Source organism: Bombus fervidus, chromosome 9 (genome assembly GCF_041682495.2).
Source record: "Bombus fervidus isolate BK054 chromosome 9, iyBomFerv1, whole genome shotgun sequence".
Lineage (NCBI taxonomy): Eukaryota > Metazoa > Arthropoda > Insecta > Hymenoptera > Apidae > Bombus > Bombus fervidus.
Genome location: NC_091525.1, coordinates 11,548,432 through 11,566,349, shown reverse-complemented (window position 1 = coordinate 11,566,349; position 17,918 = coordinate 11,548,432). Strand labels below are relative to the sequence as shown.

At 45.3% G+C, this 17,918-nt stretch overlaps 2 protein-coding genes across 4 annotated transcripts in view; one reads left to right on the top strand and one right to left on the bottom strand.

Moving 5' to 3' along the window:
- LOC139990619 (putative aminopeptidase W07G4.4) overlaps positions 1-17,918 on the bottom strand; it is a 213,797-nt gene that overhangs the window by 77,248 nt on the left and 118,631 nt on the right. The window lies entirely within an intron of this gene.
- Octalpha2r (alpha2-adrenergic-like octopamine receptor) overlaps positions 1,797-17,918 on the top strand; it is a 122,839-nt gene continuing 106,717 nt past the window's right edge. Inside the window, exon 1 of one of the 2 annotated variants that reach the window (XM_072010027.1) lies at positions 1,797-6,712. In XM_072010027.1, coding sequence (XP_071866128.1) covers positions 5,561-6,712 — 1,152 coding nt within the window. In that variant the 5' untranslated portion in view covers positions 1,797-5,560. The remainder of the gene's footprint in view (positions 6,713-17,918) is intronic. The other variant, XM_072010026.1, reaches the window with a different exon arrangement.

Sequence of the window (17,918 nt, the reverse complement as noted above, 5' to 3'; positions counted from 1 at the left end):
CGACGAATCTGCGTTGGTAATGTCCCGTTCTTGCTTCTTCCAACAAGTTCCACGGTCGTTTATAAGGTTGCCGAGTTGTCGAAGTGGCATATAATTTCTAAACTACTCCCTCCCAGTTCGGAAAAGCGGTCACCAACGTATGACTCGTAGCAACACGCGCGGTAGGCTCAGTCGTAAATACGATTCACGGTCGCGAACCATCGGTTAGGGATATAGGAAAAGCGAAATTTAACCTATTTGTTTTACTATTTATTAATGTAAACTTCAACTTCTGTTAGACCGATAGAAAACGCGAACAAAATAGGATCAAAGTTTGCCCGAAGCGCGATTTTTATCTCACGTTCCGGCTGTCCATTTTAATTAATAACTGTCCTTGTTTAATACGATTTCGTCGTCGTATCGACACGTTGAAAAATGTTTGCAAGCCCGCGGATCACGTATTTATTACGTTGGACATTCGAGCACTCTGTATAATGACGAGGATTTTATTAGAGAGACGCACGAATTAATTTCACCTGGAAGCTTATCGCGTCCCATGTGGCGATTAAGCGAAGAATATGTACGTGCAAATATCTGGATGGTTGGGTGCTGGCTCACGTAACAAAGAGAGCGAGGTGGCTTCGATCCGGGCCGATAGTTCGATAAAAATTTAATAAAGCATCGGAAAAGTATCGTAACCTGAGAACATACCGGGAACCGTTTAATGAAATTTTTATTGCCACCGTCCAGCCGCCATAGTACTGGAAAACGCGGGCCGATTTACGAATAAGACCCGGAGATAGGTTCGTTAAAATTTCCCTCGACTCATAACGAATTCTCAAACACACTGCCGTCCGACAGTCATCGAGATCGAGCCTCAACGTCCACCGAGAGCGTTTCCAATAAATATTCTATGCATTCTTAAATCTTCATTTCGGGGACTAACTTTAAAAGGGAATACCCGATCAGCCAATTTCATCCTTTAAACTGCTACCTCCATTCTTATTCTATCTCTTTTAAAGCCATAGAAAAACACCACACCCATAATGGCTTCTTTGGTAGTATCACCTTTAAAGCCGCGATCCGGTCGTGGAAAACGAGAACGAATCGAAGAGAGGAAAAGGCCGATTGTTGACGTCGGCCATCAACGACTCTGATCAACCGATTAACGTTTCGCTACATCGATGTCGGTATCGTAATCAACGTATCGCGATCTGACGCCTGAATTGCTGATCGTCGAGCTCTTCTCCTCGTCTTATTGTGGTAGTTGCACGTTCATGAATATACCCTAGGGCTGGTAACAAGCAGCCAGCTAGAGAGCAACATAATATATTCCCGATCCGGTGGCTCGATGTTCTAAAGGCGACTATCAAGTTGTGGTCGCCTAATTTACGATCCCGGCAAATGGACGCCGGCTTTAGTGGACGCGGCTTCGGCCGCTCATTGCCGCCCCCCTCTTTTGCTTCTCGTTTTCCCTGGACCAAAGCTTCCAGCAGAGGTGAATCTTCCCCGGGGAGTTTGTTATCGCGGCGAAAAGCAACGCGTGAACTTCACGATCTAGGGAGCAACGTGAACAATTAAGTGGCGGCAGGGATAGCTCGAGGGGACGGCTATTTCGAATATTAAGCCCGGGAGTTGAGGGTGGACGCTTCCAGCTGCTCGCTGGATTACTTGGATAAATCTGGACCCAAATTCGGCTCGGCTGAATGGTTCGGATATAGAAGAGGATTGGACGGGGGATGTTTGGAATAGCTGGCGGAGTTTTCCGCTGAACTTGGCCTGGTTTGGTAATTATATCCGGCTTTATTGTATCTAAGCTATCCATTAGCGAGTAGTCTAATTGGATAGTTCAAAGTTAATTGAAATATTAAATATCCTGCTACTAGTGTCACGATCACGATCTATGAAGCGGAGCGGACAATCGATCAACACGTAATGGATTACAGTCTGCTAGGCAATTGGAACGGTAGGCCTGGCGGGAACGCATCTTCCAATGACCCGGATGGTTCAATTGATCAGATCTAATCTGAGATTCGGGCAAATCGATCTGGCGAACAATGGGAACTGGCAACTGGTTGCCATTTCGCCTATTGGGTTTATAGGAAAGAGATATATCATCTTCGATCGATCGAATAATTGCTAACCGACTTTAGGAAATCTCCCTACCTTTTTCTTGCGTAAAAGCTGCACGAACGTAAAGATATCATAGATAAGATCGGAAAGGGAAGAGCAAGCTACGCTATCGGAATAAGGAGAACAGGCGTATTTTTTCGCCAACGGACCGATCGGTCGATGGTCCAAAGTCGACTGTCGGGCCGCGTCGGTCGGGTGCTGGCGGCGTCCCGACGCTTGCGCCGCAGCTCTCGCAACTCCGTCAGACGGCGCCCCGACGCTGGTACCGACGGACGGACCGGTCGGTCGGGCCACCAGTCAGCCTCCAGTGAGCTAGCCAACCTCTCTCTCTCCCTCTCGCTCGCTCTCTCGCGTGCACGTAGAGGCGCGCGCGCGCGGCCGCGTCCTCTCACCTATACGATAGCGTGCACACCCGCGCGTGCACACATATACATGCACACACGTTCACAGACATAGACAGAGTGCGGAGAATTCACGGACACGCGGCTCGAACGTCGGTGTGGACCGAGTTACACGTGCACATGCACACCAGTCGCTCTCGTTCTTTCTCGCTCCATCCCTCTCCACGAACTTTCTTCGTCGCACGCCCGCCTCGATCCTGCGAGGAGAGTCTCTATCCAGCGAACGACACGAGAGGGAGTCCGAGTTCCTGGCTCGTCCCTCGCGGCTGCAGTGCGTTCCCAAACATCCACGAGACAACCTCGAGGTGTCTGCACGTACGCACGCACGCACGCATCAGCCGTTCAAGGACCACGAGGAGAGAGGATTCGCTCGATTCTGATACTCGTTAAATCGAATCTATCGTACGAGACACGGTCAGAGCCACGTTCGTTACCGCTTTTATCGTTTACTTTAGCTGGAAGTTTCGAACGTCGAAAGATAGTTTTTCCCCTTCGTCGTTTCGAATCTCGTCTCCGACAAGTGGTGTCCCGCGCTCCATCGTTCCATCGTCGTGTAATCGTCTTTTTCGAACTATCCTTGAACTTTGTCGAGTCGCAAGCTCGAGTTTCCCGCGCGTGTTTCGTCGTGTGTGATTCCAAGAGGAACCCGCGAGGATCGTGCGTGCGACGGTGGACCTCGTGACGGGCCAAGCGGAAACGACGACGTGTTAGAAACGTAAGGGCAATTCGAAGATCGTCGTTCCTCCGGTTTGCAAGTCTTTCGTCGAAGAATATTCCAAAGTGAAGCTCGAAGCGATCCATCCCGATGATAGAGAAAAAGTCCACGTTGCTCTGAGATTCGGAGGAAAAGAATCTCGGGGTCGAACGATAACGATCGACGATCGTCGAGTGGCGCTTCTCATGGGAAATGAGTCGAAGGAGAACGCGTGGTGGATGTCAAGCTCGATGGAGAAGCTAGCAGCGTGACGAGGGAGACCGTGATCTTCGCTACTGGTCGAGATCTCGCGAAATTACGGAGGGACGTGTGCTTCGTGGCTGGAAACTGAGAGTGTCGACGAACAAAGGGGAATAATCGAGCGAACTTTTGCCGTGTGTCGGGAGAACTTCGGTCGCTGTGTGATCAGCTGACGTGAATCGGTGGCACAGTTGGTGCAAGGTTACCCGATTCCGAACTCGAGGACACGGTGTGCGCGAATGAATCCTGTTGATCCAGGCGTGTGAAACAGGAGAGGGTTAAAGGACGGGCGGTAGGGAAAAGGGTTCAGGGACGTGTATCGACGAATCTCGAGCGTGTAAATAGGTGTACAGATGGGTCGAGGACGTCGACTTTGATCGAAGGAACGTCCTAGACGCATTCTCCTTTTTCCTTCCTCTCGCGTATATCATTTTCGTACCACGGTCCTTGCCATTTTCCTCCAACGATCTACGTGCTAGCACTATAATGATAACGTAATAATAACGTAATAATAAACCAGGATAAGTCGTTGCGCTACGACTTAAGGACCATCTGTCTCGCAACGACGTTGCAGCGGATGACTTAATAAATCGAGCCTATCAGAGTTATAGAGAACCAAAGAGATTCTAAGTAGCAACGCGAATTACGTGTAAATGTGTATGTATAGAACGTTTACGGATTTAAGCTGGTTCCGCGATTCGTCGCCGCGTGTGTCTGTGTGTGCGTAGAATTATATAAAATAATCTGTCTGTCGCGGAATATTTTCGTTGTCTCGCCTGTGGTGGGCGACGTTCGATTCTGTGTTTCCATTCGGTTACTAAACAGGACGAGTAAATTACGAGTTTAATCGTAAACAATTCGCTGAAGTCGCAAGTCGGAGCAGTACGGGTATATATCCAGCGCTTAGCCTTTTTAGCCGTGGCGCGATAATTAATTAGCTTGAGGGCGCCGTTCGGACTCGGGAATAAGCAAACGTAGAGCCAAGCGTGTAGGAAAAGCTACGGGGAGTAGGTAAAGCTCGACGATGGTATAGCTCGAATATCGGACGTCGTAAGTGACACGCTACACGACCCGTCTCGGTATCAATTTTCTTCTCGTCGATAGCTGCCGAGTAGATTTCGCGATCCAGTTCGTTTTGAGAATCATCGTCGGGCGATCGGATCGCGCGGAGGCCATTGTTCGCTTAATTCGAAGGTGTCTGAGCTTTAATCTAAGAGGAAGGTAAAAAAAGGGGGACCAATTTTTCACGCCCATTCTCAATCTCTATCTTTTCCTTCTTTTCCATCTTGGCCGCTTTTCTCTTTCTCGTCTCGCCGTCTAGCTGCCTTCCTCCCTTCCCCTATCCGGCTTTATCTCCTGAATCCAACCAGCCAGCGGACTATCCATAAATCTCTCTGTACGCTCTTTCCGTATTAACTCCGTCATCGTGAGACCGGCCGGAATACCAGGAATACGAAGAGGGAGTCGCAACTCACGCAAGCAATAAATCAAGGGACAACCTACCAGCGCGACAACGTGGAACAGGAAGGTGGTACGTAGGCAGGCGCCAGGCGAGGATCGCCAAAAAAATCAGATTCTAAAAGACTTTGGTCCACAACGAGCGAGTGATTCTGCGCCTTTGTTTGTCGCAAGGTGAAACTATCTACAAAAGTACATACGTTTCTCACGAAGAAAGCATACAGCCGAGAATATCCAAGTTCCCGCGAACAATAGTTCGATACAGAAAGGACTGTGCGTCAAGTAACGAGTAGAAAAAGTAGCCGTTCCTTCCTTCCTTCCTTCCTTCCTTCCTTCCTTCCTTCCTTCCTTCCTCTCTATTCGAAGCGGAGAGAGATCCAGGAAAGAAGGAACGAATTATCCGCTGTCGCCAAGAAGCTACACAGGCCACACGCCATTGTCCGTTTAATGACGATGACCTCATCCTGAAACGGGCATGTCGCCCCTGGCCTCGAGATGCGACGAGACCACTACCATCCTGCTGTTGCTGCTACTCGAGCTTGCACCCGGTGCACGCTGCTACTCGCGCGCGGCCACCACGTCCGCCTCGACTTTGTCGAGATAGCATCTACAGTCGACGGCGAGGGTGCGAGTGATGCCGCTCCTCGGCAGCATTATGACCATCGACGCCGCCGGTAGTCCGACTACGGCGTCCACCAGCGTCTTCGACGAGAACATGACGTGGTCTCGACCAACCGGTGGCACTACGTCTTCCACTAACGAGGCCCACTCGATTGACAGCGCGATCCTCACCGACGAGCAGCAACTGCACCGGCTGATAGCCGCCGCGACCACGACTCACGACGATCGTGGAACCACCCGAATCCCCGATCAAGTCGACCAAGGACCAGACGTCGAACAGCGATCCTCCGACACCGTCAACGACACGGCTACCGAGGCGAACGTTCGACAGGTGGCACCGATCGAGAGAACCGGTGATTGTGCCTGCGCTAGATTCCGTGCTGGGGATATCGTGTCGGGTACCAGATTGCCCTTCCTCGTCACCGAACAGGTGGGCGAAGTGGAGGTCGCTAATATCAGCGAGGAAAGCACCGTTGCTTTCGAAAGTACCACCGGGATCGGTGTCACCACCGACCAGGACGACGTGGAAGGTCTGAGAGAGCTGGAACTGTTGTTCGGCTTGGGCGGCATAATGGAGGATATCGGTGGATCGTTCAACGACTCTTTCAACGAGAGTCTCTTGTTCCCGTGTAACGGCAGCTTGTGCAACGAAACGTACGTCGTGTACGGGGAGAGCTTGTATCCATCCGGATATACGCTGCCACACATCATTCTGGCATCCATCCTAGCGACGCTGTTGATGATCGTGATCGTCGTGGGGAACATGCTGGTGATCATCGCCATAGCCACCGAGAAAGCATTAAAGAATATACAGAACTGGTTTATAGCTAGCCTAGCCGTGGCTGATTTCTTTCTGGGCCTGGTAATTATGCCTTTCTCGTTGGCCAATGAAATTATGGGATACTGGATCTTCGGCTATTGGTGGTGTGACATTTACTCGGCCATGGACGTGTTACTGTGCACCGCCAGTATCATGAACTTGTGTCTAATAAGCTTGGACAGATTCTGGAGCATCACGCAGGCGGTGGATTACCTAAAGAAGAGGACTCCGGCCAGGGCAGCTCTGATGATAGCGCTCGTGTGGCTTTTGTCTGCTCTCGTTTGCATCCCACCCCTATTGGGCTGGAAGAGACCTACGCCTGCTGAAGAATATCCCAAGTGTAAGGTAAGAGATCACCGTTTCTTTTTTATTTCACGATTAAACATGTCCACGTTCATCGTCCAATTTATACGATATTTGACAGAAGTGAAATTGAATAAAATTTTATTTAAGGAAATAAAGTAGAGACGGAATAACGCGCAAAGGTACAGATGCTCGAGTCCTAGTCTGGTTAGTTACTGTTTAAAACACAATTTACTCGGTTGCACTCGAGCAAACAGGAGCGGGTAATACAAGAGTTAATTATTTCCCCGAAACTGGTTGTTAGGGGTCGGGCGGTCGTTGCAGATGACAGATTACGAGCTCCTGTTTCATCTTCTAGACGCGAAATTAAATCGGTCGTAGCGAGAAGGAGTCTCTGGAAAGCAAAAAGGACGACGAAATTTCTTCGCGATCTTTGAAACGACTTCTAGCGAAATTGTTTATCCGGCCAAGCGGTAACCATAGGTACAGATCGTTCTTACTTGACCGTATAATTTGTCCACTTATCACCGATGAATCCCGCTTGAGCACTTAATTACTTCCAATAGATGGATTCATTGTTCGAGTGGGAGAAACGATGGACCGGCAAATAGCGAGAATCAGAGATTCAAATTTATCGGATCAACTCGAGTTCCTTTCGCGATCGCGTACGAATAATTAGGTTGCATCGTAAACCTATGAAGCTTAGACCAATTTTATCGCAATACTTATTAGATCGTTTACTCTTGAAATCAGACCTTCGTTCATATCACGTAGAAAAATAGAAAACGGTATAGTAAAAAATTTCTTCGCACATGGCATTTTGTCGGTTTGTACTGGTCACACAATCGGGTGGTCGCCTTTTATGCATCGGTGAAACTCACTTTCATGCTCAAACCCTCGAAGTCTGCTTATGTCGGCCTCCACAAAACGTTCTGCAAGATTGCAACTCTATCCCCCGATACTTTGTGCGCGTTACTGCTGACTTCTCTACAATTCTATCGTGTTTCTCTCTTTTTTTTCGCCATCCCAATTTCTTCCTTTCATTTCTGACTTTCTCCGAAAACACGGTTCCATTGTGGCGCAACGAATTCCACTTCCGCAGCCAGATCCAATCGAAGTTGCGGATCGAAACGCGAATTTTCGTCGACGTTTCGAGGAACCCAAAGGTTTATCGTTCCCGTTGATCACGTTGTTTCCCGCTAATTGGAAGGCTTCGCCGCTTCCTCGGTCGGTTGCGCGCGCGGTTTAATTAAGCCTCGCGCACTCGTGACTGGAACGCGAACTTTTTAACGGGGTGAATTTTCAGAAACGAGCCACGCAACTCGAAACCAGCCGGCCGCTATTAATACGCGCAATCGAACCTCGCGAGGCTACCTGTTGTTGCCGGCTGCAACGATGACTCGGCCAATTCTAGCTTCGCAATGTTAATAACCTTTGAGATCTAACGACGGGAAAAAGGTTTCGTATTTCGCTTGTTAACCATCTACCAAGCAATTTTGCCTTTTGTTCTCTTAACAACGTGCCCGAGGCATCCAGTTACGTTCGTTTAAATTTCGAAACTTCAATCCTACCACAATTATAGAAAAATTGTTTTAAAAGCCTACGTCACTTTTTTTCTAGTCTTTTACTTAAACAATTATCGAGAAATGTGACGATTATAGACGAGGAAGCTGTTTAATTTAATAGTCATTAAAATATCGAATATATGAATTTTTATAATTTATATTCCAAATAATAATAATAACGTCCCAATGATTTTAATAATTTCCCGACACTCGTTCAGTGTTCTCTTCTGTCTTCGTACCTATGAAACGGAGCGTATGTTACCGTGCGTTTGAAAGTTAACGTTACATTATCCCCAACTAGAACAACTTTTCGTTGAGACCAGTCGGTTCTCTATAGAACTTGTTACAAGTTTCTTCGAGCAGGAATCGAGAGAAAGCGAAAAAGTCGCGTTGTAACCGAAGTTATCGCCTCTGGTGTTCAAAGGAAGCGTATCGTGACGGGGCGAGTCATTAGGTACACGCGAATCACGAACCAACGTTCGTGAATTTCGCGCGGCTTGAAGGATGAATAAGCGAAGTTGGTATGACTGAAGAGAGTGTAATAGGAGGAGCAGGTAGATGAAATCGGGTGACAGGGAACAGGACGCCGCGCGACGCGGAATCAAGGGGCTAAGCTTATCGGGCTAAGCCGCGCGTGTTGACTGAAGTCGGCATTAAGTTCGCGCGATACGGTCGAGTCTCTCTCGTGTAAAATCCGGCTTGCGCGCCATTAAGCGGCCGCACGGCGCCACGAGTACATGTAATGCAAGAACACCGTTCTGTGTCGCGGATCTGATCATATCTTATTAAGACAATTTTGTTCTTCTGTTGATTCAATTAGCAGACTTGTAGCCTGTCATACGTTCTCTTTTACGAAATATCAGATGTTTCTTGAAAGATAGACGAGCTATCGGTTGTCTTGAACGATAACTATATCGTGGTGTGAAAGAAAATCGTGTCCCGGCATTGTATATCGAATAAGGAGACTGAAGATACGATTGGATTTACGATAGCTAAATGACAAAATGTTATTTCTCTTTTCATAGAAAATTTATGAGATTTAAATTTACGATCGCCTTTGTGCACAAAAGCAGATCTCTTCAATTATAATCTCGTAGCGCTGGTTTGAAATTTTTCTGCTCACTCGGCTCTGCGCAATAGATTATTGCTACTTCCATCGGTATAAGGGACGGAATGGCTTGGTCCCGTGAGGGAAGTTCTCAACTACGAATGCTTAACGAAATGGCAAAGAAGGGAACAGAATTAAGCGGCAAAAGCAACCAGGCGAACGCGCTGTCAGAGCGCACGGGAGCGGAAGAACGGGAAACGCCGAGACTTTTGCCCGTTTCTGTCGCTTTTTTCCTCCCGGTTCAGCAAAGGCTGGCAAGCTAATCGCGTTAAAAGATTGAAGCGCAATCCTTCGTCCCTCTCTTCGGCCGTCTTCTATCAGCAAGTATTTGTCTCTGTTCATTTGTCACCGCTCCGTGGAGATTCAACGACGAGCGGCACGGTGGTCGCGAGATTGTCAGCTTCGTAATAGCGGTTCTACCGCGAGTCAGCGTTGAATCACGCCGGAGAAAAATACAGGCGCAGCCTTGAGGAAGATTCATTTCCGTTTCTTTCTCAGCCTCCGTCCTCGACGATTCTTCAGAATCCCCTCGCAGATACGAAATTAGCGTGGTACGATTGTGCGAATATCGCTTAGAAACGTCTTCTTACCGATAACTGGCGCCACGAAATGGCTAGCGTCTTCTTTGCTCGAGCCTAATATCGCATTCGGCAAGAACTCTAGTCTCTTATAGAGAGAATCGTTGGAATAAAAAAGCCAGCGTCGTGGTTCAGGTGGCGCCTTTCAGAGAATTTTCAATCTAGCTGTGGTCTAGCAGACGCTGGTCTAGCGAATAGAATCGCCGCAGAAGATGGCCAGCTTGCCAAATAGCGAAACAAGAAGGAGACACTGGTATTATAGCGTTGGCAAAAAGCAAACGTTATCGCGTAATGCAATTACGAGACCGGTTTCTCTTCGAAGAACGAGAACAGGTTTCGATAAAAAAAGTGGAATTCACTGTTTACCGGGTCTTTTCGTCTACAAGACCCGCGACAAAGAGGTCGGTGGTTATAAAGCGCTTCACAGAGCTCGTCAAGGAAAGCTGAAGCCGGAACTTTAAAGGGTGGCAGGCTTCTGGTCGCCGGAATTTGTGCTCGATTAAAGTGTTTCGAACATAAAAGCGCGTTGCCGCGATTCATCCGTAAAGTCTCTTAACTATCAACTTTTCAAGGAGTGGAAATAAAGTTGAAAGTATCGTTTCACCTCGACCCCTGTTACATCGTTCATTAGTCCGTAATTAACGGACTTTTTATCGCCTTTGAAACATTCGCAGAATTTATAATGGCTTGATACTTTCGTTGGTCAGTCGAAGCAAACGACGAGTTCGAGCAGAAAATAAGATACAAGCGATGAATTATTTTCCGACAGAGGAATAAATCGCAGATTCTCAGAAGAAGGGGAAACGTTCCTTTAGGGATTGGGATTTATTGTGTCTTCTTACAATTGATCCTTTTGCGGAACGTGCATTAAATAGTAGTCGTTTCCCTAAGAAACTTCACGAAAACAGTGTGCAAAGCAAGAGGTAAGAAGATTCAAGAGCTTACAGCCTCTTTAAGAAATTAGATCCACGACTAAAACTACAGACCTGTTTCCAAATCCAACCGCTCTTCTCGTTTTCGACAGTTTGTCAAACAACTGTACGTGTACAAGGTGTTTCAGAAGTGTAGATTAATCAAATAGGCGATGAGGAATAGGGAAGAACATCTTTTGCATTACGAGCTATAGAAATCCAGTTATCGACTGATATACTCAAAAGCCAAACTGACCAATTCCATTTTTCGTAAATTTTTTTTATTTCTCTGCATACGGTCAGTGCTCAGCTTCCATAAATTCATTCGTCACACGTGGCTAGCATAAACGTATATTTTAAAAAGTACCATTTCTAAAATTAAGATTTTCCTTTGCTTTTTTCCCCACATGCAATTGATTAATGTTACTTCTGATCAATTTATATCTCGTGAATACTCGCCAATAGGCAGCCAGCTTCCATATTGTATAATTTGAAAAGCAATCGGACCTGTCACGTGAATATATTTTCTTGAGCAAGAAGTGCTCCTTTAATCATCCAGCCTATTATCCCCCGCTTCATTGAGATATACTTTGAAAACACCAAGTACATTGCACGTCTATTCATCACTTGGTCGAGGCAACCTCGATTCTTCTATCTTGTCACGAAACGCGTTTTCGGATGCTGACGCGACGTGGAAGCCTTCAAACGACTTCGTTTCGTTCTCGCAAAGTAATCGCGGCATGGTACGTTTCGAAGGGTTTGTTAAGCAGCTCGGATAAATAGCGGGCCAGACATTTGTTTAAGTTTCGCAACAGCCTCCCGGGTACGGACGTGCTTCAATCTCCTAATGCGCTTAAGTTCACGCCTGGCGCACGGAAGTTGCATCTCTGGGGTGCATTATCTGTTACAAGTTCTAATAAATTTCTACCAAGACTCCGGTTTCTTCTCCCCATCCCTCTCAGCGAGACGTGACAGTAAGTCGATTTCGTTCGGGGAATTTCGAATTAACCCTGGCCAAGAGCTATCGGGTAATGAAATGGAAATCCTTTCGCGACCATTTCGAGTCTCGCCACCTTCGCGGGCGATGGAAATGTTAATCAAAGCGCTATCGAGTTTTTACGATTAAAGCCATAGCTACTGATTCGGCGAAAAGACGCAACGAATTTCGTGATACTAAAAGCGAAGAATGCAGGAAGGTGGTCGAAAAACTGATCGAGAAATCACACGTTGCATCGAACGGAGTCTGATAATCAACGTGGCGTTTCTTTCAGCAAAAGCCATCGCGAACATTGTAGCAACGACCTAAAAATATGTATTTGTATCATTGATAATAAAAGATTTATTATTAATAAAAAAGCTTTTTCACTGGCAAAGGGAAATTCTAATCCTAAAAAGGTTATCACCGAGAAGATGCTGGCGGATGACGGAGGGTTTAAAAAATGTAGGCTCTTGGAATTTTACTACTGGACTTCACTTCGAAGGGCTTTCTCCGGAAAATGGTGCATCCAGTCAAGAACTCCGAGAAGACGATACGACATTCCTCGAAGGATTCTCGCCTATGATGGGTTCGCTTTGAAGTGTGCACGTGATTGCTCCAGAGGTAGGACAGAGCTCGCGTCAATGTTCGAAAGAAAATGCTTGGCTGTGCACGATTTACAATGAAATTTGCAAAGGCGCAAAAACGCCACGCTCGAGCGTATTGCAGCGTTGGATTGACGGGTTGAAGGAGTTGCAGCTCGCTCGGGCGAGAAATGCGAAGAACTCGAAGCTTCTGACAGTGGCCTTTGCCTTTCCAGCTAAAGCGTTCATGCAACAATGCTGAAAATTGTATTTTCCTTGAAATTTACCGAATCCCCTATGGAGACAGTTACGCTGTTCGAAACAAAAACTGATTTCTTGACGTCCATTGATCGAATTACCCAAATTACGAAGCAACTTGCCGCTAAACTCCTCTTCGTTCCACAGCCCTGACTTTTAACCGTATTTAACTGCAATTAAAAAAGGCAAACGGAAAACCTATCAAATTGGTTTTCCTTTGTGAAAAATCATTATGCTGGAATAAGAAAATTACCGCAAAATAAGAAACGAAAATTCGATGGACTCAAAGGGCCAACAGCATCAAAGGCAATGCCATGTCGACAAAGCGAATCGACGTGAATCCACGATTGTTTCCATCGAACTGGAAACGATTTCCATTGACGTGGTAAACGCAGCACGATCGCACGTGTCGCGTAGAGACGATACAGCGGCGACTGCATCGGCGAAGCCATTTGGTCGGCGTGTCTATACGAGCTACGTTGTCAACTATAAATATACCGCGCGACAACAATATAACGTGGTCATAAATTAAACCCTGGGATATCCATTAACATAATCGAACCGAAGGTCGCAAATGTTTCGTAAAAGCCATTTGTATCTTGGGCTATAACAATTATCTGCAAACTAACGCTCTGCCCATAATCTTTTATTAAATCCATACGACGATAAGACTTCGTGTTTACTAACAGTCGAATGTCTGCTGGAATAAGGAAGCGACTTCCACTCGCAGTATTTTAAATAAAAATCCACTCGTTCTTAAAAATTCATTCGTTGGACTCCTTCAAACTAGTTTCTCCTTCCCTTTCCTCTTCCTTTTCTTTCTTTTTCGACCTGAAATCACGAAACTGACGAAACCGCGGTTCTATGAGCAAGATGTTAAAGGATTCATTCCCAGAATTCAACGATACTCGCGACGTGCATTTCGACTACGGTAGGAGGTCGAAATAAAATTTCCGAGTACTCAGACCGCCCCCGATGCACGAACCCAATTTTCCCTGGCACATCGTCGAGACTCAACGATACCTCGCAAGATTTACCGGCCCTGCTGTTCGTTTTACTGTCGCAAATGTTTTCCTACCTTTTATGTTGGTCTCCAGCTATAAAAATTTGATTCATTTAAGACTGTTTTAATTTCCCTATTATCTCGACTTATTTTCACGCATAGAACAATCTCCTATCGGTTACACGTCCTTGTTCGATTCGAAATTGGTCAAGTTTTAAGTATACCTATTTGGCAATATTTCAAACACTATTTTCCGAAAAACGAAGCGTCATATAGAACAATTTTATTCTATATTTTCAATTTGTTTTTTCATATAGAATCGTTTCCCTGTCGATCGCGTCATCGATACTGGGACACCCTGTATACTTAGGCGGTGACGTAGAAATGAAAGAAAATTCGGGAAGCGATAGCTGCGAGAGATCGCAGCGGCATGCATCGAGAGTTCTTTCTCGTACGATTTCCTACCACCTCGTAATCTCTCCATATCCCGCGTATTTTTACTCTCGCGTTTCATCGACTGTCGGGATTCGAGTTTATTGGCAGTGGAGACGATTGATTCTCAGAGCTTCGCGTTCGTTCGTCCTTGAGAATGGTACTGGCTTCTGAATTAGAAAATCCGATTCATTTAATTGTCCGACACCCTCGCACGGATTTTTCCTGAATACACAGACTTTTGGTATAAAAATCTGTAATTTGTAATACAAATAAGAAAGGCTATATTTCATATACATCAAATTGTTGAAATGAGTATAGATCGTTAAAATATGTTTTGTATCAAGAGAGATCTAAACGAACAAAATTTCCGATGCTACAATGCAATCTGAAATATGAAAATTGAAGACTTCCAAAGGAGAAGCCTCTCGGCAAAAGAACGATGGCGCTTCTAGAAATTTTTCTGCAACTTTTGGATTATTTATAGCGACAAGTGAAACTAATAGGGACATAATCTCGCAAAATTTAACGACGGGCAGCATCGTGATAGTCGTGTTTTTCCAGATATCAGCGAAAAACTGCGATCGGCTTTCCTCTACAGAGTGTATTTCGATAACGAGCTCGCAAAAGTATCGTCTCCGATTTCCAGCGGCAAGTTACTGCTAACGAAATGCACAATGCACGTGGCTTGTTCGAAGCGTATCTTAGAGGCAGGAATTTTGTCCTTTTTTCTATTCTCTGAAACGTCGTTTCAAAGAACTCGCGACTTTTTCTGACGCTTATGATCAAATATATTTGAAACATCGTATACAGCCATGTGCAAAAGTTTTTCGTCAAATAGATTTGTTTACTTTATACGGATAAAATGAGAAATTTTCTCACCAGAATTTAATTGTCCCGTTTTGAATTTTCCATTATAAATACACCATGAACGTGCTATTCAATTGTCTTATGAGATTCATCATATCTAAGGAACCGTATAACATGGAAATTCCAACTGGTTACGAATGCCCTGTAGGAGCTACTTCGTCTCTTCGTACCATTTTACAGCGAAATCTCATAACCCAGTCGGATAACGCGCGGCCATGACCCGTGGTGAAATTTTTTGCGGATCTCGGTTTGTTTCTATGAAATGCTACGTTGATGTGTGGTTATCGCAATTATGATAACGTAATTCATTTCCGAGCGCCGAGTGTAATCACGTTCACAGGTTTAAAGCGTAACGTTTGTACCGGCAGTAATTTATTACCGTTCTTTTTCTAACGCTCGAGATGAACGGTTTACTGGATAAACGTTTTTTCGGGCCTGTGCTTGTCGAATGATATTTCTCGCGAGAAGTTATTACCGCGCCGGAGCGAACCGAATAACTGGCTGAATTTTGTAAATTCTTTGTCATCGTGGCTCTAAATTGCAAAACGACGAAAACGCCCGTAAAATATTCAAATAACATGGACGTTTGAGACCAACGAAAAATTCCAGTTTATAGTAGGAATTTTTACGGAGCTTTTACGGTCGAAAGATCTTGTTTAGGTCTGCCGTCCGTTGTAGGCGCATCGTCGACAAACATCGTGGTTTGACCATGAGTTTTCACTCGCGCAAAGCCGACTGGCGTGGAACGAACAAACGTTGACACAGATCGGTGAAAAAGCGAGCGTTGCGATCGAAGACACGGATTAACGGCCGTCGCGGCGACGATTGCTCTACGACCACGACTGCGGCTGCCCGATTAGGCATGATAAATCCGACAGGCCCTTGTGTGCTTTGGTGAACCATAGACCGCACTAGACCTCCGGTAATAAAGCTGGCCTGGATTAATTGGACATCCTACTGCTAACGCCTCCTTACACGTAGTCTACCAGTCTAATTGAAAATTGAAAAACTTCTTTCAGTTGTTCCAAATGTTTGCCCAAACATTCTACTTCTTCGAATACGAGGAAAAATGTAATTTCACAGACGATCGATGATACAATAGAGAAATTGGTAAATATCTCGCAACCTTATTTTAACATTCTTCCATACGTCTGTAACAATGAAAGAAATTAAGATCGAGCACAAAGAACTCGATATGCTTGTTGAAAAATTATATCAGCTTGCAAGGTATTAATAATATTCCGATAATTAACTAGTTACATTATACGAGTCTAGTCAGACAGTTCCTTTTGTTCAATTTATGAAATTTTTCGTTAAATTAAATAATTCTCGAATAAATCCTAACCACCGTGTTCCCTACTGCATCTTGTGTGTACGCGTTCACTTGTAAAGCAAACGCCACTCGTTCGAAAACATCGAGTTCCAGCTTAAACAAATCGGTTCTCATAGCAACGGCGCGAGGAAAGAACTTTTGAGTGTGAAAGCGATTTGCCTGATCGGTTGACGATCGAATAAGCGCAGAGATGAGAAATTCCGATGGAACCGGTTGGTTCGTGGACGGGGAGTCGAGCAGACGGACCACAGCCCAGCAAACTCATTTCGCTGCGACAAGTTGGTTCGTTTATCCGCAAACTATTCATCCTCGTCGAAAATTGTCGGTTACACCTTCTCTATTTCGCTCCGTAGATATACCGAGGTAACCGAGGAAGGACCCATTGATACATTTAATCACGTCGAATCAACACCTTGACTGAATTAGATCGGCGGGTTGTCTGGAAATTACAGGTAACGAGGAGAGACCGACGATCCGACCGATACGCCGGAAGAAACGATGAGTCCTGGCCTCGAAATCGATTGGATAATTACGTAGAACAGCTGCCTTAATCGAGAGGCTCGAGTAAACCACGTCGAAAACGACTGGCCGAAGGCTGAAAGGGTGAAAATCGACGTCGTGCTACTGGCATACAGCTTTGTTCGCGATTCTTGCAACTTCCTCTTGCTCGCTCGATTTACCTTGCTCCGGGTGGTCTGCTTGTGTAGGTTTTCGTACTAGGTTGGTGTACGCGAAACCGAGCTTAATTTCTTCAAAATATTGCACCAGATATTTATCGATCAAAGCAATTTTCATACGATTCAGCGCGCTTCTCCAACAAGTAATTAATCATTTCCGATTTATAAGAATTCTTACCTCTGCGATTGAAAAATTCTTAAAACGACGATGTCAAGGTGTTTTTCAAAATGATTTATGCGGTCCATTATTTGCTCTCCAAATTCAAACTTGAGATATATTGATTGCATATGGAAAATCATCAGAATTAAACGAAATATTCTTCCAATGAACTCCGATGTGTTAAAAACATCTTTTTGCAAAAGCTGGTTAAATAGATCTCCATTTTTCCTATTGAAAAATTCCAATTCATTCGAGGTAGCGGAACGTCGTCTACGCTGCTGAATTTTAAATTTATTTCCTGAATTTCATGAATTTCAACCCTCAAAGACAGTCCCATCGGACCGTCTCGTATTTATTCTATCCTACGCCTGGTCATAGAAATTCGATTTTTTCGTTTCGATTTTCGAAACATCTCCTATTCCGTTATTACAATATCCTCTGCGTTTCGACGTGTCGTTCGTTCGTTCCTGACACTCGCTCACGAATATTCAGCTTCCATCCGACATTTCCATTTCCTCCGTTTCTTTTCTTTTAACCACAATCAGCACACAGTAGTTTTAATGGGATATCTTCGTCTATTTAATTTTCCCTTCTTTTAACCAACGTTATTCCATTTTTCCTATTCGTCGACCTTTAACTTCAAAACTAAACCAATTAACACGCTATTACAAGATATTACCCACAGTGTTTCGTTCATCTGGGATGTCTAGATACGAAACATCGATTGTCAAACCATCTATTAAAGGAATTATCCTGGAAAATCGAGGTACGATCTTCAGAGGAATTGAAATTG